General features: G+C 46.1%; 1 protein-coding gene and 1 pseudogene across 1 annotated transcript in view; both read left to right on the top strand.

Annotated features, from left to right (window-relative positions):
• The first annotated feature begins 423 nt into the window (after positions 1 to 423).
• Positions 424 to 20,998, top strand: part of ARFGAP3 (ARF GTPase activating protein 3) — a 47,852-nt gene continuing 27,277 nt past the window's right edge. The window contains exons 1-6 of the mRNA XM_074326489.2: positions 424 to 598; positions 5,482 to 5,600; positions 11,364 to 11,436; positions 14,971 to 15,102; positions 16,126 to 16,209; positions 18,777 to 18,864. Coding sequence (XP_074182590.2) covers positions 530 to 598; positions 5,482 to 5,600; positions 11,364 to 11,436; positions 14,971 to 15,102; positions 16,126 to 16,209; positions 18,777 to 18,864 — 565 coding nt within the window. The 5' untranslated portion in view covers positions 424 to 529. The remainder of the gene's footprint in view (positions 599 to 5,481; positions 5,601 to 11,363; positions 11,437 to 14,970; positions 15,103 to 16,125; positions 16,210 to 18,776; positions 18,865 to 20,998) is intronic.
• Positions 12,747 to 13,728, top strand: LOC109436450 (U6 snRNA-associated Sm-like protein LSm3 pseudogene; annotated as a pseudogene).

A 20,998-nucleotide genomic window follows, 5' to 3' on the forward strand; every position in this document is an offset into this window, starting at 1 on the left:
GAGAATTATTAGGCCAGTCGACAGGGACTAGTGAAAACCCTGCGTCTAGACTCCAGTCCTCTGTCGGAAAGGGCGGGGAGGCCCTTCCCCAAGTTTCCTCCTTTGTCACTTCAAGTGGCTGGTTCTGCCGCACTTACGGGATGGAAGTGAGAAGACCTTGGCCAAGGAAGCAGTCCGTTACGAAGGTCATGCGCATGGGACTAAACCCAACCCAAGGTCAGGTTCGCTACCCACTGCCCTGCACGAACCGCAGACGAGGACCCGGAAAACGCGCACGAGCCTTCTGTGCACGCGCCTGCAGCGCCGGAGGCGGGGCTTGAGTGGGCGGAGCCAGCGGCGCAGTTGAGCGAGGCACCCTAGAGAAGAACGGCGCGTGCGCTCCCGTTGTGGGCGGGGCTATGGGCGGGACCTGCCCGTCACGCGCAGCCCCGCCCCCTGGGCCGTCGTCTAGCTCCGGGAGGCGGCAACCGCTCCTTGTCAGCCCTTCTCGGTTGGCGGGGCCAGCTGCGCCCTCGGTTGTCTGGTGACCATGGGGGACCCCAGCAAGCAGGACATCCTGACCATCTTCAAGCGCCTCCGCTCGGTGCCCACCAACAAGGTAAAGGTCGCCGGGCGTGCTCACGTTTGGTTGGCATCCCTGCCGGACCCCGCGGGCCGCCCCTGCGGCGCCAGTGGCCGCGGCAGTGGGAGGAGGAGCCGGTTTGGGCTGTGACACGTCGCACTTGCGGCAGCTGGGCCTCTCCTGGGTCCGGACCGCTCGCCGCCCCCCAGTCTCAACAAGGAAGGGGGGAGGGGTCGCACCCTTAGGGACTCGGGCGGGGCGAGCAGCCGGGGTCCTGGGGGCGGGAGGCCAAAGCACCTGGGGGGTCCTGGGGGCCGGGGGCAGACACTTGCGGGTTCCGGACGCCGGGTCGAGGGCGGGGGCGGCTTTGGGGGGTGGCCGAGTGGACACTGTCGAGTTCCCGAGAGAGCTGAGGATACCGGGGTCCCTACGAGTGGGGGCGACACCGCAGGCCACCTGTGACCCAGCTGGGAAGCACGCACAGGGTGAGAACTCCAGCTGGTAGCGCTCGGCGTTTGGAAAAGCTCAGCTCGCCCCCCCCCCCACTCGTGAACTCATCTCTAAAGTTCCCCCGGGGGCGCCTGTGGAGCCTGCCTGGTTCCCTCTGTCCTTTGATGGCAGCGTCAGTGTCTCCGATAAAGCTGCCAAGTGGTCTGTGCAGTGGCTTCCAGCTCTTTTCTCTTGCTAAGAAAGCCCACACACACAGACCCTTTCTCTTTCTTCCCCTTGGGTCTCTTTGGAAATTAGGGGTTTCCTTTTTTGCCATATCCAGAGGCTCTCCCCTCCCTCCCCCATGACTTTTACAACTTTTCAAAACTGGCTGGACATGTGATGACACATCGGGCTAAAGTGACACCTTCCGATGAGGATCACAGGTCGGAGTGGAACCTGGAGAGTGCAAAGGGCTGTCGCGTCAGTGTGGACTCTCCCCTCCCTTCCTGTGACAGGAGTTCTGTCTGGTCCCCGCCATCACCTCCAAAGTGAACAGCTGTTAACGAGCATGGTCACAGGAGCCATGAGGTGATGGCAGAGAAAGTTCCTGAGTTTTACAGAATTTAGGTGTCTTTGTTTTAAGTCTTGGTGGGGGATGGGGAGCCCATCATTTTGCAGCCTACAAAGAGTGAGAAAGGGAGCCGTTTATTGGAAGCGATGTCTGATGGAGGTAGGAAAGTCAGGAGGAGAAAGGCTCCAGGAATTCGCCAGTGCTGATTTCTGTGCTAGTTTCTTGATTTTCAGGTTTAGATTGACCCGTTTATAAAGAGTGGTTCCTGTAACTAGAATTCTTCAAAGGGAAGATGCCCTTTTCAAATAAGAAGTCAGTGCCTTTCTACCAAGAGACACTTTGAGGGACATGTGTGGCTTGCTTATAAATTGTTATCAGGACCCTGCTACTTTCTGTGTCCCCTTGGGCAGGTTACTTGACCACTTGGTACCTTGTTTTCCTCGTCTGAAAATGGGACATGAGCAGGATCTGACTCAGAGGGTTATTGTGAAGATTAAATATTTGAGAAAATCTAGGAAAAGCAATTAGAGCAGTACCACCGTATACTACCCTCCAATACACATCAGCTCTTTTCTGTTATTGTTATTTTTATTATGAAGAACACACCTGTGGAACACTTTATATGCTGTAATGGGATTAATAAAAGCATTGAGCAAAAATATTTTCTGGTAATGTTCCACACTACATTTTTTTGTGTGTGTTACATTTCTTGATTAAGACTTTTTATTCGATCATGAGTAAGAAACCATTACCTAAACAAAGATGAAAACTAGTTTTAGTGATGTGGAAGAGTTGTAGGACACGAACCATTGTCAAAATGGGGTTCTGAAAAGGAGCTGTAAGGTACACGAGACAGGAAAGGTAGGTAAAAAAAAAACAACTCGGTTTACTTTCAGAATGTGGTGTCCAATTGCTTCCTCTCGTGTATGATGACCATTTACTCTAGACCAAAGGTTTTAACTCATAAGGGTCAGCTTTCTAGTTTGTGAACTCCCGCCTTGAAGCTATACTGTTCCTTAGTTTTATGTTGATTCCTTAAGTTATTCATTCAACAAATATCCATTGAGCACCTGTGGTGTGCTGGGCACCGTGCCAAGCATTGAGGGTACACTGATGCACCCTGAATAAAGAGACAGGCTCCTGCCTTCTCGGAGTACACAGTCCAGTGGGTGAAGGATGAAGGCTGTTGGCCGTGTGAGAGGCAGTGTGATGATGGGGTGAAGAGGGGGCTGGGGCGCAGACTGCCTTGGGTCCGGTCCCCGCGATACCCCTTCTTAACTGTGATACTTAATTTCAGAATTCCTTAGTTTTCTCTAAAATGGGGATCAAAACTGCGCTACCTGATTTGCATGAAAACTCAGGGCCCTCGTTTGAAAAGTATTAAGAATTTCAAGATGAGACAAGAGAACGTTAAGCAGTCATGGGCCCTTCTGAGTATGGGGCCCAGATCACACACACCCAGGAAGCGGGCCCCGATGGGGACCATAACCATACCTTCTTACAGTGTTGTTCTGAAGATTCGATTGGCCAACAGCAGTGCCTGACAGGGAGTAAACAGTCAATATTAGCTTCTTTCTATAGCAATTATTATTCTCATCATTAGGCAAAGCAAATTGTTAGTCAAAACTATTTATCGTCACCGTAATAACTGATACTCTGCTTAGAAAAGCATGTCTCAACTTGGGTTTGGGGTTTCGTATGAAAACACAGAGGAGTCCGTCTCTCAGCGCAGTGTCCTGCGAGCAGGAGACTCAAGGCGGCGTGAGAGCCAGGCTTGGATTTCTAACTGCCTCCCGGCCTCAGATCCCACACGTCCCAGTCTCCGCGCCTCCAAACTGCCCCACTACCTGTTTGTGCCTTTAATGCCACTTGTGCCAGGCTCGTCGCTTGGCTCAGGTGAACAAGATCGACAGGGCCCCGCCCTCAGGGAGCTACACTCTAGCAGTTCCTCATCTCAGTGGGTCAGGAGGACGCTGTGCCTCCATGTTCGATTCCCCACTGCTCTCTTGTGCAGCCAGCCTTGCGGCCGCTTCAGGGGTGGTTCTCCGGCTTGCTGCCCTGGGCCGTGCACACCCAATCTCTGCTGTCACCTCTGTCCACAGGGCCATTTCCTGTACAGGCTATTGCCACTTGCTGACCTTTTAGACTCTCTTCTTGAGGTCCCGAGTGCCTGTCTAGAAAAATGGATACATCCTGTCCTTGCTTACTAAGATTCAACCTTGTAACTAATTGTCCTACCCTCTAGACTGCTAGTCTGTGGGCTCTGTGCAGCCGACTCTTCCTGACCCACCTTCTTACACGTGCTTTGTGTGCTCCAGGTACATATTTGATTGTACAAACGTACACAACTCTTAGTTGAGTAAGTGAGGCATCACAATGGCCTCTCGCAGAGGGACGGCACCTTTGGCAGAGTCCCAAGTAAGTGGATGCCTTACTCTGATGGCTGTGATCACAGGGTGTCTGAATTTCTGTGTCCTTCCTCCCACTGCACAATGAGCTCTTCAAAGGCCAGCGTGTGCCTTGGCAGGGGGTAGGGGCTCAGCACGTGTTTGTGGAATCAGCGACCCATCTACTTCTTAATACCTGAGCGCCGGCCAGTAACACTGAAATGAATGGCTGGCACCTTTCATGTCATTGTCACTCCATGCCCACGATTCCTGCATGCTCATTGTGGGCCTATGATGGTGAGGGGCTTTGGGAAACCCGCTCATGTTTTCGCTCTCGTGTTGCCTTCAAAAGTCCAGAAGCCAGGTCTTTCTTGATGATTATAATTGGGACAGTGTTCACATACGTTGCTGTGCCTATGAAGCGTGTATAAAATATGGGAGCTTTTTTTCTGGAAAAGAAAATTAAAAGCAATTCTCCTATTAGTGGAATTTTTACTGTTCTGTTTTTCTGACTTTAATTAATTACGCGTGAATTTCCATGACAAGCACTGTGTATTTTAGACTGCTTTTATAATCCTGTTATCAGATGAAGAATATTTGACCTCAGTCAGTGTTGAGGAAAGGAGGCTCGGGGTCTCTCTGTGCTGAGGTTGCAGTCGTCTGCAAGCTGGAGTTTCCATTCTCAGGCTCACCTGTGTGGTGGCTGGCCTGCCCCGCCCGGCACTGGCCTCACAGCCTCTCCACGAGGCTGCCCGAGTGTCCTCAAGACATGGCAGCTGGCTTCCCCCAGAGCTAGTGAGCCAGGGGAGAGAGAGCAACAGAGAGAAAGGAAGCCACAGCGTCTTTTGTAACCTAATCGGAAGTGATACATGGCATTCCTGCCACATCATGGTCACACGGATCACCCTGAAAAAGTGCGGGTGGAACTCCACAAGGGTGTGAATACCAGGAGAGGAGGATTATTGGGGGCACCTTGGAGTCTGGCCAGCACCCTCTCCTCCTCCTCTGGGTGAGGAGAGAAGTATCCATCTGTGCCCTGCCATCTGGTCTAGAGCCACTGTCCAGGGGACAGTAAGGCCTTGAGCGTTCTGAGCAGGGGCAGCCATGACTAGTGTTCCTTTGCGTGACTGGTAGGAACCGCGCTGATGCTTCAAGGAAAGGTGATGTGAGAGATGATACACATACCCGAGTCCTCGTCACTACGCATAGTGCGTTATCATAGACAGTGTTAGATACAGTGGTACAGTGTAATACTGCAGTGTTATAATAGATACGTAATGCGTAATACTAACGTACCACGTAACTAGTGGGTTGTATTAATGTAACTATATTAACATATAATTATATATGCAGTAATAAAGTGAATTGAAATTTGAGGTTTTTAAAATCTGGGTGAGATAGTTTCTAACAACCAGTTTAAATTGTGAAGGTTAAGCAGCTTTCAAGCTAAATCCTGTACCGTATCCTACGGGATGGCTCATTTGGCTAATAGAAAGTAACAAATAACAGGATTTAACATTTTCTTTCAGGTGTGTTTTGACTGCGGTGCCAAGAACCCCAGCTGGGCCAGCATCACCTACGGGGTGTTCCTTTGCATCGACTGCTCAGGCTCACACCGGTCACTGGGTGTCCACTTGAGCTTTATTCGGTAAGTAAGTCTGTCCTCGCTGGTCAGTGGGAGGGGTGACACTGTCCCATGGGACTCTTTCCCCTTTTTCTCTTATGTTTCCTTCGACATCAAGTAGATGAGAGGTTGATTATGAGTTAAAGAGATTTAAGTTCTTACATAATTAAGTAAACTGGGGAAATGTGTTCTTTTCTGGCCAGTTACTGGTATATAGAGCTCTGTGTCAGACCTGAGGCCGTGGTGGTGACAACAGTCAGTATGGAGGCTTGAAGACAGTATTTCCTTTCCCTTTATTATCTTGTAATAACGACAGAGGCGCCCTGCTGGGCCACTCGTGGTAGGAGGGGAGTCAGGTGCTGTGGGTCTGTCCCCGCCACCCACACACAGGTGGACAGCCAGGTCCTCAGAGCAGGGTTTCCCTTCTGGCAGAACCCTCCGGCCCTGGCCCGCACCACACGAACACCACAAAGCCCAAGTGACAGTTTTTGTATGAATTTTAGTGACGTCTTGGGCTGCATTGTGTCCTTCTGGCGAGTTCCTCTCCTCCACTCTGACACTGGCAGTGCCCAGGCGGGGCCTTTGTGTGCATCAGAGAAAGACGCCCCTCTGGACACACACAGCCCCAAGTCCAGGGGGAGGTAAAAGCGATTGAAATAACAACAAAAAGATCCCAGCCAGACTTGGGCTTGGAAGTCAAGCATGGCTTGTACATCAGCAGCCATGGGCCGAGGCTGGGGCGCCACCGAACGGCCGCGGTGGATCCCATCCCCTGTTTCCTGCTACTTCTTCTCCCAGGGAAGGAACCAGCTAGGCAGGAAGGCGACTTAGAAAGTGGCGAGCAATTTTATTTTATATTATGACTTAAGGAATTTGATTTTATATTACTGTAAAGAGCATTTTGTTCCTGGAAGATAAAGTCTTGTAATTCATGATGAGATATTTTGTATGATAGCACAAAAACTAAGTAGTAACGATCGCAACATAATTTCTTTTTAAATGTATTAACTTAAAGAGAACTTTCCTAAGTTCTTTTTTCAGAAATCAATTTGTAAAGGCCTGATGTGCTAAATATTTATAGCCATGTAACTCCATAGGTAGTTATCTAGGAAAGGGAATTCTCATGTGTGTTCTTATTGGTTTTAGAGCATCAGTTTCTTCTTTTTTCTTAGATGTTGGTCCCAGAATATTTTGAATACACTACCCTGTCTTTGTCTCTTTTTTAAATATTGAGGGGTTTACTTGCCAGGGCAAGTTTATTTTTAATGTAGCCCCCCCTTCCCGCCCTCTCCATCCCCCCCACTAATGGTTGCCAGTTAACACGATGACTTACTCTGCCCAGAGCCCATGAGCTCACAAGCCCACAAAGGCTGGACTTGAGGCAACACATTATTGCTTGTCTTCCTTTCTCTTTGATGTGTTCTTTCCCTCTTCCTCTCTGCCAAGCCCTGCCCTTAATAATCTCACCCTCCCTTTTCCTCACCACCAAAGCACATGGCCAGCTTAAACCGTTCCAGGAAGTGAGGTGGTTTTCTGACATGTTCCCCAGTTGAGGGAACGCCTGACCTACAGCCTGGTGAGGCTGGACAGCAGGGTCTGTTTGGGCCGTTGCAGGTTTAATCACCAGCCTTTTAAGCGTCAGATAAATATAACTGTATGAATCACAGTGCTTATCAATGATTCAAATCAACTGTTAAAAAAAGCACTGTTTAAAGAGCTGCAGCCTAGGATTTGGACAAGAGAAAGTCAAGGATAAGGGTATTCAGTATCTTTTGTTTTACAAGGTGGGGAGCTTCTCTTTGAACATTTTTTATTGATGAAAAAAATATTACAAACACTAGGTCACTGGGAAAAACATCCAAGCAGTCCCAAAGTATATAAAGTAACAAGTGAAAGCCCTCATCTGGAATCCCTTTTCCCCTCTTCTTCCTCTGCCCCTGCGAGCCACACACACACGTACATGTACACACAGACACATACACACACCTGCACACACATGTACACACACACTCACACACATGTACACACGCCTGCACACACACACCGGCACATACATGTGCACGCACACATGTACAAACATGCACACATACAGGTACACACACCTGTGCGTGCACACATGTAAACACATGTACACATGTGCACATATATGCGCGCACACTGGTACACACACACAGGTACACATTCACACACATATGCACATAAGTGCACACACATGGTCCCGTTTCCCAGACATGATCATGTTAGCAGTTTGGCATGGTGGAATATGTATTTAAATGGGGTGTTTTTTGTTTGGGGGACGGGTTTGAGTAGAATTTTAAGTCAACAATTTTGCAAAGGAAAAAATTTACAAACTGTGACTTTTGCCAAGCAAAAAGGGCAAGGCAGGTTAGGCATCTAGGGAAATTGCAGACTGCCTTAGGGCTGACTGCAGAGTGGACCTAACTGGATGGGGCCCTGCCCCCCCACATTCCCCATCCCCCCCTACCCCCCGCCCACCTGCCAGGACTCAGACTTCTTCACTCCAGCACCTGTGAGATCCTGTCTCACGCACTGCCTTCCCTCTGGCTCTGTTCGTTCTCAAGTTCACTGCTAAGTATGTGAATGGGATCTAGTCCCTGCATTGATCTTGTTGGGCTGGGAGCAGGGACAGGCTTATCCACAACATGAATAAGAAGAAAGACTGTGGCGTGTGGCACAGAGATGGAAACAAAATGCTGCGTGCAAGTCTGGTCGGAAAAGCAGGCATAGTTTAAAGGAAGAGGTAGCACTTGCAGTGAACTTCGAGGGCTTGGTGAGCTTTTGGTAACGGACACGGGCAGGGAAAAGGAGGCCAGCGCTCAGATGTGAAGAAAAGGTGTAGAGGTGCGTGTACAGCAGTGAAGTGCTTAGTGCTACTTTTTATGCATCGGAAAATGAGGAGAAATCGGGTTCAAAGGGGACGATTTGTGGGACGTTGTGGAGGGTCTTGACTGCCAGGCTGGGAGCTTCTACTCCCCTCCCGAGGCCCCTGCAGGGTGTTCCTGGGCCTTGAAGGCTGACATGGTCCTGGGCACAGCAGGCGCCCCCCAAGACGGACGAGGGGGCGCTGGGTAGGCGGTAGGAGCCGAGACTGCGGCCCGGCCGCTGCGGGTCTGAATCCCAGAGTCATCCCTTCCAAGCTCTGGGTGTGTCCCTTACCTCGCGGTGTCTGTTTCCTGCCCTTGCAAGTGGGGACGAGGAGCCCAGTACAGGGTGTTGGCAGGAGTGAGCGAATGGAGCCCCTGCCGCCTGGCACGGGCGAGCCGCCAGCGCGTGCTGACCGTGGAGCCACCCGGGCGCCTGCTCAGTGCGCCTTTGGATGAGCTTAGCGTGGACGGGTGACGTCTCACACGACCTTAGGTTAGGCAGTCAAGCCAGTTACACACCAGTGGCTTCCTGGAAGCTGCTCCTGGACGTGTCTCTGAGTAAGTCACGACGAATTGTGCTGTGGTTTATGCCATTACCGGTTCCTGATTTCAGGATGACCCTGTCGTGTTTATGTGGTGAGTCCTGATTTCATAAGTTTCTGAAATCCAGATGCTCTGCTTACAAAGAAATACTGACTTTGGCAGCCACGAGGGAAGCAAATTCGTGCCATTTTTCAGGAGGCTGTGTCTTGACTCGAATAAGGATTACAGAGATTGTGGGAAACCTGTTTTCTCGTTTACCTGGTTGGTTAACAGGAGCTGTTGTGTTCAAGTGACACCAATTCTTTAATTTTTCTTACTTTCGCGGCTTTGCTTTTTCCTTAGCACTCAGAGACTCTTACCTTTCCCCATCTCTTAATCTAAATTAAAGATAAGAAATAACCGACATTGAGTCACCTCCTCATGTGGGATTGGGCACTGATGAGTAATTCAGGTTTCTTGTTAAGGTTGGCTGTTGTCAAAGTCCACTGACATCAAAACCTTCTGTTTGGAAATTCCAGGTGTATCAGATAGAACCCCTGTCAGCTCATTTCTAGAACAATTAGGCTTTTTTAAACCTTCATTTCTAAGAAATATACAGAGAAATGTTTGGCTTTATTTTTTTAAAGATAGTTTAGGACCAAAAGTTGTAAGGCAGATTAGCACGTCTGAGTACTTGTAGCATCAATTTTAGGACATACTTTAGGTCAGGTACCTAGTATGTGCCTGTGCTTGAGTATGAGAAAAATATGGGACGTGTATGTCCTCTGGAGCTGGCTGCTTATGACACAGTGTGACAGGGTTACCATGATGATGATGATGGTGAGAATTTTAGCAGATGGTGTTTACCACAAACCAAGCACTTTTCAGACACCAGCTTATTTAATTTCTACAAAAGTGAAATAGATAATACTGTAATTATCCCCACTTTACAGATGAGGAGAGTAAGGCACAGAGAGGATAAGTAACTTCCCTAAGGTCATGAAGCTAGTAAGGGCAGAGCTGACATTTTCACTCTCTCAGTCTGTGTCCAGAGACTGTGCTGTTCACCCTATGGCTGGCGGGGTGGGGGGGGGGGAGAGGTGGGGACAGCCCCTGACTCCATGTGCCGTCTGCGGGGCAGTCACGAAAATGTGGTGACTAAGCAAAGTCTTTCAGAGAAAGGATTTCAGAACAAGATACACAGTTTAATCACCTTGCTTGGTAATCAAATAAATCTGAAAGGTTTTCTTTTGTCTTTGGTAAATGTGTTTCTTATAAAATATGGTTTAATTTTTATATATCACCATGAAGTGGATTTGTCATATGTATATATAATAATAATATTAGTATTATTATTAATCTTAAGGTAGCTAGGGGCTTCCAAATAACATCCCAACATGCATGAAGGTTAAATGATACAAAAAGGCATAGAAATTAGTAAATGGAAGGGCAGCAAGAAAGGAAATTTTGGGTGGACCTGAAGCCTCTTTTCTTTCTACCCTGCTCGTTTGTAAAGGTGTCCTACCTGCACCCATTTTCAAGTCCACATTCCTTGACGGTTAGTGGGGAGCAAGCTCCTGTGGGGTAGCCTTGCTGTTTGCTCATATCTATGGATTCAACATAAGACCTAGCATCGTTGCTCTGTCATACCTTGCTTTACGCTGATCAATCACCTGGTGACTTTTTGTTGTGGGGAAATACACTTACTGCCTTTACCTTGCTCGGTGGGATCTTAGGTTACAGGTAAGTAGAGCATAGGTGTGGTTGGGTAGGAGGCACTGGCACCTTTCACTTCAAGAGCAGGAAATCCCGAGTTTTCTTCCGTCCCGCGTGGTGTTGGTTGGGCAGGTCCCTTCCACCTGGTGGTAAAACGATGAGCATCGTCCGGCTCCTACTGGGGTCAAACTGGACAAATGGACAGCCGACCTGAAAAAGCCCAAACAGCGTATCTGCGTGAGTAGAGACGCATGACCACATTTTAGGTCGTAACCCGCTGACGATGTCAGGCCGAGAGTCAGAGTTGTTCCCGCAGCCCCAGGAAGCTTGTCATGTCCCTGTCCCTTGGAAGAGATGGCTGGCTGCCGTCAGTGCAGCAGAAGTGCGCTGGCCTGCGTGGCCGGTCTGTGGTCAGGCGTGGGGCGGAGCAGGCAGTCGGGGCCGGCAAAGCCTCGGCTTCTAGGCAGGACGAGGGGCCAGGAGCTGCTCGTACCAAGCATCACACACCCTGGAGTCCCAGCGTCCTGGAAGCATGTGTCACTGTGAACCTAAAGGGAGAATTCTTCAGGATCCTAAAGATCAAGGAGATCTTGTTCTCAAAAGTTGAGTGGATTGATTCTGGGGAAGAAAAGGATTAACATTTAAGAATGTTCTTTCCCTTTAGATCTACGGAGTTGGATTCTAACTGGTCTTGGTTTCAGCTGCGATGCATGCAAGTTGGAGGAAATGCTAACGCAGTAAGTTCGTCTCATACTTGTTTTCCTTCTGTGTAAATATCTGTGCCACTGGTGAAGACGCTCAGGATCGGCAGTGTTCGGGAGTCCCTGTTGGATAACAGCAAAACATGAGGGGCTTTGCCAGCTGGGCCATCTGGTTGACTTGTTTATCCCAAAATCTATTGAACACCTAATACACAGGAAGCTTTGGGCTAAGTGCTGGGATATGCGACACACAAGACAAATGAGGCCCCCTGTCTCATAGGCAGGGACAGTCATTAAATAAGTAGATAAAAGAAAGTAACAGGTGGTAATAGTGCTATAAAGACAATTAAACCAGGCAGCGATGATGTGGAAGAACCGGAAGGCGTCTTTATGACAATAGAGTTTTTAATATGTGAGGGTGGCTTTTGTGCTAGAAGGGAATAAACGCTGATAGCTCTTTACACCTGAATTTTGCTTAATCTATTGAGTCTACAAATAAAAAAATCTGGTCTCCAAATCTTCAAATATAGTACATAAATATCATTAACGTATAAACTTAGTAATTTCTGTGCAAAAATAACCAATTAAGTGGTCACTTAACTTATAATTTTAAGAGCAGATTTTCTTAACCCTGCTTACAAACTTAACTAAGGATCCTCAAACATTTTAAACTTCATTTGTAAATTCAATATATCCAATTTCTCAAACACTGAACTGGCAAAAATCACCCAAAGCACTGATACCCTATATATAATGCCAAATGGTAGAGGCTGAGTAAATAGAATTCCCTTGGACATGCCATTAAACATTCAAAGTATAAGAAATCAAATTTGTATGCATTTCAAATAAAAATTATATCTAGCATCAACTAGATATTTAAAATTAAAATTAGAAATCTAAAATAGTAGTTTTCAAAATACAGATTCCCTTGGATCAGTGTTTCTCAACCTTTATTCATTATTGTTCCCAAAGCAGAAAAATTAACTTTAAATTTGATTATTTTACATTTAAATTGGATTTAACTTTTCCCTAGTGAGAGAAATTAAATACTAAGGATGTAAGGGTGAGCTTTGGAGGACCACAAACCACAAAGTGAAAAAATATCTAAGATTTTTTTTTAACTTTCCAAGAAACAATTTTTACCCCATTAAGAAAGCATACCTTAACTTATTAGAAACCTGTGCCCATTATCGTGATGTCCACAAGCTTGTTCCAAAACTTAACGCTACGGGTGTGACTTGATCTGCTGCCCTTATTTCTAAGCCTTCCCAAGGTTGCAAGTCCGTTCACCCCTCTAGAGAGCAGCTTTCTCATCTCCAGTCAGCGGAGGTGGCAGAGGTGGGGGGATGGGGTGGGGAGGGTCAGGTCAGTGGTCATTCGCTCAAGCGCGGGAGTAGGAGCCAACCTGCTTGGGTTTGCGTGCCTGCTCTGCCCCTGCTTACTGTGTGACACTGGGCAAGTTGTGGAACCTCTCTGCGCTTCAGTTTCCCCATCTGTAAAGTGACTGATAGTGTTGCTATGAGGATGTAATGGGACGGTGCCCAAAGAATCTAGAGCAGAATCTGGTACGTGTGAGTGCTCAAAACTATCGTTAATCAAATTGGGTTAATACAAGGATTCTTGTACGGTTTTTACAACACCTGCTTTAATTAAGATATGAATTCTGTGCTTCATGTCTCTACATGGACCCTCAGAAGGTGGTTTAAAACAGTTTCCCCTAATTGTGTAAACATTTGTCACCTGGCCTGTGCTGTTTCTCTTAATGAAGAAATAGTAACCAGGAAGGTGAGAGTTAGCGTAGCTCCTAACCAATTTGCCAGAAATTTCAATTCAATGGAATCCTAATTGAAATGGATTTCTCATGGATTAAAAGTAGTCCTGGCAGGGTTTGGACAAACTACAAATATTTTAAGTAATAAACTATCAACAACAAACTACCAGCATCATAGGAGAACCCCTGGTCTCATCAGGCTCGGCCTGGGTGAGCGAATTTCTGTGGAAATGAGAAATGACAGAGCTTTGAGGTAGATGACATGCTTTTGATTGACATTTAAATATGGTACTGGGAGATGTGTAAGAAACTGTGACCACTATAGAAATTGATGAAGAAATGTATAAAGAGGTATATAAATCAACAGTACAGAATATTCCAGGGCTCTTTGTCCGGGCAGATGGTGCTGTACTGGTTGCCCCTCCTTTGAGAGTTGGCTGAAACAAAGAATTTATCTTGCATGGAAAATAGGAGGCTTTGTATGATTGCCTCTTTAAATGTAGAAGATATTCAAAAGAGAAACCAGAGTAAAATTTGATATTAAGAAATGATCGGGCCGGCCCGGTGGCTCAGGCGGTTAGAGCTCCGTGCTCCTAACTCCGAAGGCTGCCAGTTCGATTCCCACATGGGCCAGTGGGCTCTCAACCACAAGGTTGCCAGTTCAATTCCTCGACTCCCACAAGGGATGGTGGGCAGCGCCCCCTGCAACTAAGATTGAACACGGCACCTTGAGCTGAGCTGCCGCTGAGCTCCCAGATGGCTCAATTGGTTGGAGCGCGTCCTCTCAACCACAAGGTTGCCGGTTGGACTCCCGCAAGGGATGGTGGGCTGTGCCCCCTGCAACTAGCAACGGCAACTGGACCTGGAGCTGAGCTGTGCCCTCCACAACTAAGACTGAAAGAACAACAACTTGAAGCTGAACAGAACCCTCCACAACTAAGATTGAAAGGACAACAACTTGACTTGGAGAAAAAGTCCTGAAATTGCACACTGTTCCCCAATAAAGTTCAGTTCCCCTTCCCCAATAAAATCTTTAAAAAAAAAAAAAAGAAATGATCAAGGGTTCTTCCACTCCTGAAACAAGTTGATTTGCAGGTAACTCGCAAATTCGTAGCTCAAATGACATTTTTATTTTCCTCCAACCCTTCCAATAAATCTGGTCACCAGGATGCAGCACTCTTTCTTTCAGGAGTTGATTTGCTCCATTGTTTTTTCTGACAATTTCTGATTTAAAAAAATTTTTTTTTATTAGTTTCAGGTGTACAAAACAATGTAATAGACATTTACACCCCTCACAATGATATTCTTTTTTTTTTTAAGGAGGGTGCAGCTCACAGTGGCCCATGCAGGGATCGAACCGGCAACCTTGGTGCTACCAGCATCACACTCTAACCAACTGAGCTAACAGGCCACCCAGATTTTTTTAAGTTTAAATTAAATTTGATGTTTTTTAAAAGATTATTTTAATGCAGAAAAAAAGAAAAGTAGTCCTGAGTGGAAAGCATCCCCCCAAATAACATTCAGAGTGACACAAATAGTTTAATAGAGAAGTGAGGGGCCAGTTATTTTATTTTGTGATTCAAGTCTCACGCCCAGTTTTACCAAAATATTCATGTTACCATCTGTGGAGGGTATTCCCTTTTACAAGGAAAATTTTATTTAAAAAATTTTCATGGTTTACATTAATTTGGTTTTCACTAGTAGTTTCAAAAAATCCTTCATATCATGAAGTCCCATTTTTGGTTACCATGCTAGATTTAATGCGGTATTGCTGGTAATCTGGGTACTCTCCTCTGTAGTCATCCTTCTTCCATCAACATGGGTGTGACACCAGCGACACCAACGCCAAGTACAACAGCCGTGCGGCCCAGCTCTACAAGGAGAAAATCAAGTGGCTGGCCTCCCAGGCGACGCGGAAACATGGCACTGACGTAAGCACGGCGGGTTGGATGGGTCGTCTCCTTCAGACGAACATTCGTCTCAGCAGGAAAAGTGGTTTTTATCCCAGACAGTAAAACCTTCTAGCTGGATTCTCTTACAAGGGAACCACCAGCTGGTTCTCACCCTTGGTGGCTCTGTGCTTTGGGGGTGGTGGGGGGGTGGTGTGTGCTCTGAACACTGGTGGAGCGAATGCTGAAACCCCAGTCCCAAGGGAAATCCAGGGTCAGGTGTCTCACTTCTGGCCACGTTTTCATCCACTGATCAAAGCATAGCCTTCCCTTACGTGTGTTTCTGTTTAAAGACACCTTATTTAACACATATTGTTGATGCTACATTGAACTCAGCCAACAGCACTACAACTCATGTCTGAGTGAGACTGTATTTTCTCTGTGAGGCACATGGCAGCCTCACGTGCTTACGGACGCCAGGTCCCACTCAGCACTATGCTTCGGGGCCATTTTTAAACAATGAAATCACTAACAAAAGGCACAAAAACATGAAAACATGTCACTAAATAGACCACGAGAAGGACACTTGTTGACAGTGTGAGCTGAAACCAGGCAGAGTGTCGCCCTCTTCAGCCTCAGCTGGGAACAGGCACCTCGGGCAGAGGCTGTGCTGCTCTGCGCATGTCCATGAGGGACCGCAGGAGTGCCCCGAGAATGATTTCGGGGTTACAAGTACATTTAGCGAGGACGTGAATTCGCGGATATGGAATCCACAACAAGGGAGACGGACTGTACTTTGGAACCTGCCCTATTTATAGCAGAAGCCTTTGATCTTTCCTTTTCCGAAATGGCTTGCGACATCCTCAAGGTTTGGAAGCAGAAGTTGCGGAATGGATACATGACTAAAATGTGCTCAGGGCCCCCATGTAGGCCTGTTACTGATTTTTACTAATGGGAAAGTCCCGGTCGTTAGCAAACGGGTCTCTAGAAAGGGAGTGACAGGTAGGAACTAAAACCCTTTTAAGACAGGGAAATGCTAAGGGCCACTTCATGTCTTTGTTCCAGCTGTGGCTTGACAGCTGTGGGGCTCCATGTCTGTCCCCTACACCAAAGGAGGAAGATTTCTTTGCCACTCATGCTTCTGCTGAGGTACGTATGATGCTTTACGGAATTTCACAGTGTGCTTCATCTGACAGTTATAAAGGGAAGATATTTAGAATGTTTCAGGCTAAACTGCTATAACAAACAACCCTGAAATACGGTCACTTAAGCAAGATAGAAACGAGTTTCCCATCAGAAGTAGGCTGCCCAGGGCTGGCCAAGGGATTTCTTGTGTTGTTTGCAAATGAGACTTTCATCTCAGGGTCCAAAGTGGCTGCTCCAGGGCATGACCTTTCCCAGCAACGGGGACAGACGTCCCGGAAAACAAGTGCATAAAAAATCTAGAGGGCATACCCATTACCTCTAGTCAGACCCTATTGGCTGGAATTTAGTGGCATGGCCCATACCCAGCTGCCAGGGACGCTGAGAAATTACTATAATCTGGCACAGTCCAGCTCAGAGCTTTGGAGCTGACAAAGAATGAAGGCAGTACTTTATAAACCCCAATTTTAAAAGGGGTTTGAATCTCGTTGCCCCTGGTTAGCTGTGTACACAGAACATATCTCAAGGCTGTTATGAGAATGAAATGAATTGATACAGATAAAAGGAATTAGTACCTAGCACAGAATACGCTTTCCGTAAATGCTATAAGTATCATTATCTTTTCTGTGGTCCGAAGGCAGCAGTAACAACAGTCCACAGTCCTTTTGTGGGTTTTCTCCAAGTCGTTTAGATCAGGGAACATAGGCTCCAAAGCCTAAAATACTTGCTATGTACTGGTCCTCTCAGGACATGTGTTGACCTCTGGCTGCGAGCCCCTGTTCTGTTAGCTGCCCTGCCTCCTCCCAGTCCCACTGGGGAGGGGACCCCCTTTGCCTAACTGCTGCTCAATCCAGTCTTTAAATAATTTCCAAGTAAAAATTGTGTGAAGTTGTATAAATTCCTAAACCTTGAGTTTTTTTACTATTATAATTTGCACATACGTGTTACTGACGCAGTCCATTGTTACCAGAAGTAGTTATCAAGAAAGTAGTTGCCAGAAGTAGTTAACAGAAGAAAAACAGATAAGGTGCTCTATTGTGATCTGTTACTATTGTTTACTATAGAACTAGATATAGAATAGCCATGGTGAGTAGCTGAGAAACTTAGGAATAGAAATGATGGGCTTAAAAGAGGAGAGATGAGCAGTTTGGTGTGGATTAGAGTCGGAGATGTTAGTATGAATTCATGTTTATCTTAGTGTCTGTCTCTGTATACACACGTGTCTCTATATACACACATGCATACACAATGGAGAACTAATTCTCCGTATGTGTGTCTGCATGGGTTAGTACACACATATATGTACTGCTTAGCTTTACTGAGAGGGCCAGGGGACAGTGACAACCCAGGACAACAAACATACCCGACACCCAGATCTTGCTTTCTAAATACCATTCTCCCATAAAAGGAACCAGGGCTGCCTTCGGAGAAACCGCAGACTCTGGGACTGAGGCTGCGGGGGCGGATGAGCCTGGAGCGTCCTGTGGTGCTAGGAAGTGAGGAAGCGCTGGGGAGGGAGGGGCCTGCAGGAGGCCATGTCCAAAGGACTCGGGAACCAACCTGAAAGAGGTCCCAGTAGTCAAAGCGGAAGCAGTTTGAACAATGAAATAAATAATGACAGTATTGGATTGTAATCCAGAGAACAAAGTAAATCTCCAGGAATCCATACGGATATAAATAGATGATTAAATAAATAAATGGGGAGAGGGGACTGTCTTCCTTATACGAAGTTCCAGGTCATGTATATAGATACTTCCCCTTGAGAAAGTGGGGCTTTACTCCCATCCCTGGAGTGCAGGCCAGACTTAGTGACTCGTTTTCTTCCACCAGAGGATGGGAGGGGAAATGGTAACTTTACAGGGAAAAGACTGGCAGGTGTTTCCTGCGTCAAGTGCTCTGGTATCAACAGCATTCAGTCATGTTGACATGAGGTGGTGAGAAGGGCACCTCACCTCTGTGGTTTTCTTCGCCCAAATTGAGTCTAATCATGAGAGAACATCAGGTAAACCCAAATGGGGGGTGGGGTGGGAAGGAGAGCATTCTACAAAATACCTGATCAGTAACCTTCAAAAGTTTCAAGGGAAGACTGAGAAAATGTCCCACACCAGAGGGCACTAACGAGACATGACAAATGCATTGTGGGATTCTGGCTTTGATCCTGAAACAGAAAAGAGACATCAGTGGAAAAAATTGTTGAAATCCAAATAGAGTCTGGAGTTTAGCTAGTAAAGTACCAGTGGTAACTCTTAGTTTTGACAGCCGTACCATGGGTATTTTAACCTTAGAGGAAGCTGGGGGAAGAACATATGGAAACTCCATACTCTTTGCAACATTTGTATAAATCTGAAATTATTGCATAATAATAATTTTATTTTTAAAAAAGGAAAAATAAAGAATTTGAGGATTGAAATAGAGACTTAAGAATAGACATGTTGAATATTATCCTTCCTTCCCAATAATCCACGTACTAAGAAGGTGACTATTTAAATTATTAGGTTTTTTCCCCTGCTTTGATTTGTTTTTTTTATGACTTCTTGCCTGGCCTGCTAATGACTTTTGTCACCTTGCTTCAGGTGAGTAGCACAGAGTGGGCGTCAATACAACCAGAAGCATCGTCTTTAACACCAAGGAACGTGGAAACCACCCCAGCAAATAATGAAGGTAGTCTTTCGAAGTTCACATAAAGCTACCCTGTGGTTCAATGACTTGCTATGAAACTATTAGAAAATAAGACCCTGTATTTAATAGGGAAAGATATCCATGATAGATGATAAAGTGGGAAAAACAGATGATTGAACATGGAATATGAGCTCATTTTTGTAAAAAAAAAAAAAAACAGAAACGAAAATATACACCCACAGAAAACATTCTGGAAGGTACACACCACAATGGTTAATTGAAGAATGAAATTACTGATGATTTTTTCTTTCACTTTGATACAGTTGGGTTTTTTTGATACAGTTTTGAAGTGACTGAACTTTTATGATGAATATCTGTTTTATCAGAAAATACAATTGCAGTTTAAAAAACTATTCTATAAATAGTTGATGCCCAATGGTTCACATTTGGTGACTTTATTATAGGATTATATTTGTTGTAAATAAATATATCAATATCAATTGCTTACATTTAAAAAATCACTTATGTGATATGAATAACATGGGTCAAGACATCAACTTTTTCTGTTTTAAAATTGAGCATGTGTTATTAGCCCAGTAAATGTACGTGTCAATTAACAACAGAAACGTAGCATTGACAACTAAGCAGTGAACTCCTGGGGGGCTGGCTCGTATAAGCTGAGCCTGGGACTCTCCAAGGAACTTAGTGTAACAGGAAGGACCAGTCACCAACCTTGAGACTGGGCGGTAGGACAGAAACTTCCCGGCAAGGGTTTTGGTGGAGGGTTGGAGAATAAATGGTATTTCTCAAGCGTGCTAGAAGTGGTCACTCAGCTCTCTGTGAAAAGAGTGAGGGAGTACGCTGTAAAGAAAAGATTTGGTCACTTCCCTTGTATTGAATTACGGGTGCGAGTGTCCGAGATTCCACCAAAGAGCAGGTTTCAGGGTGCCTGTTTTTCATTTTACTGGTCTAAGAGTAGATCAATCAGTGAATCAAGATAGGAACCGTCTGCATTCTGGGGAACAATGAACGGAGTTGGGAGAAATGTCTGGCGTTTTGGAAAAAATAATAAAATAAGGCAGAATTCTTTCTTTACTTCTACACCAAACTAAATTCAGGTGGATCAAAGATTTAAGTCTAAAACATTAAAATATGAGGGCACTAGAAGACACATGGGTACAGGTTTTTATCATCCTGGGATGGGGAAGCCCTGCTATGCATGGTCAAGCCTCAGGAAAGAAGAGCTCAGTAGGTCTGACTGGTAGAAATGTGCCATTTCTGGTCTGAAGAAGTGCCTTGAAGACAAATGATAAACATTTGCAGTTCATATGCAGACAAAAAGCTTAGTTCCTTAATATGCAAAGAACTCTGACATGGCTGGTTTGTATGATTTGCACCTGTGATTTGTTTTCACATTTCATCTTTTATGCACATGACCCTAAATGCCTGCAAAGAAGACATTGACACATCTCCAAGAGGCGTTTAACTTTTAGATTTCTCAGACGTCCACTGCACTGCCACTTCGCTGCTTTCCTGTGCTTGCTTTCTGTTTGGCTTGGAGTGGGACTGTCACCCCGGTTGTCATGTGGCCACCCCATTATTGGAGTCTCAGCTCCAAGTCCTCTCCTCAGAGAGGCGGTGTCCAGCCACAGAGCCCCTGCAGCCCGGCCAGTGTATGTACACTGTCTTCCTCGTAGCACAGCACACCTCAGCTCTGGGAGCTGTTGTGTCCCTTAGCTTGCATGTCCACTGTGTGTACCTTCCACTGGGCTGTGAGCTCCTCAGGGAGAGGTTCTGTAGTAAGATAAGGAATCTTCCTGAGCCATTGATCCGTCTGTCGTTATCCATAAGGAGAGAGGAGGAAATATAATTCCAACACTCTGCTGACTGACAGAGAATCGCTGGGGTGTGTACCTTCCGAAAGTGCAGGTGATCGTTTGAATATTATTACTGTTACAACTTATTAGCATAAAAGCCTTCTGAGCCTGGAGGTTACAGGCCACGGGAGATCCACGTAACCTCTCCAGTCCAGATGTTTCAGTTCATTTTACTAACAGAAAACTAAGGTACCTAAATGCAGAACAAGATTTTATTCTTGTAAGTATTTTATTTTATTTTTAATACATTTTATTGGGGAATATTGGGGAACAGTGTGTTTCTCTAGGGCCCCTCAGCT

Source organism: Rhinolophus sinicus, chromosome 1 (genome assembly GCF_057876585.1).
Source record: "Rhinolophus sinicus isolate RSI-liver-muscle chromosome 1, RSI-T2T, whole genome shotgun sequence".
NCBI classification, from domain to species: Eukaryota; Metazoa; Chordata; class Mammalia; order Chiroptera; family Rhinolophidae; genus Rhinolophus; species Rhinolophus sinicus.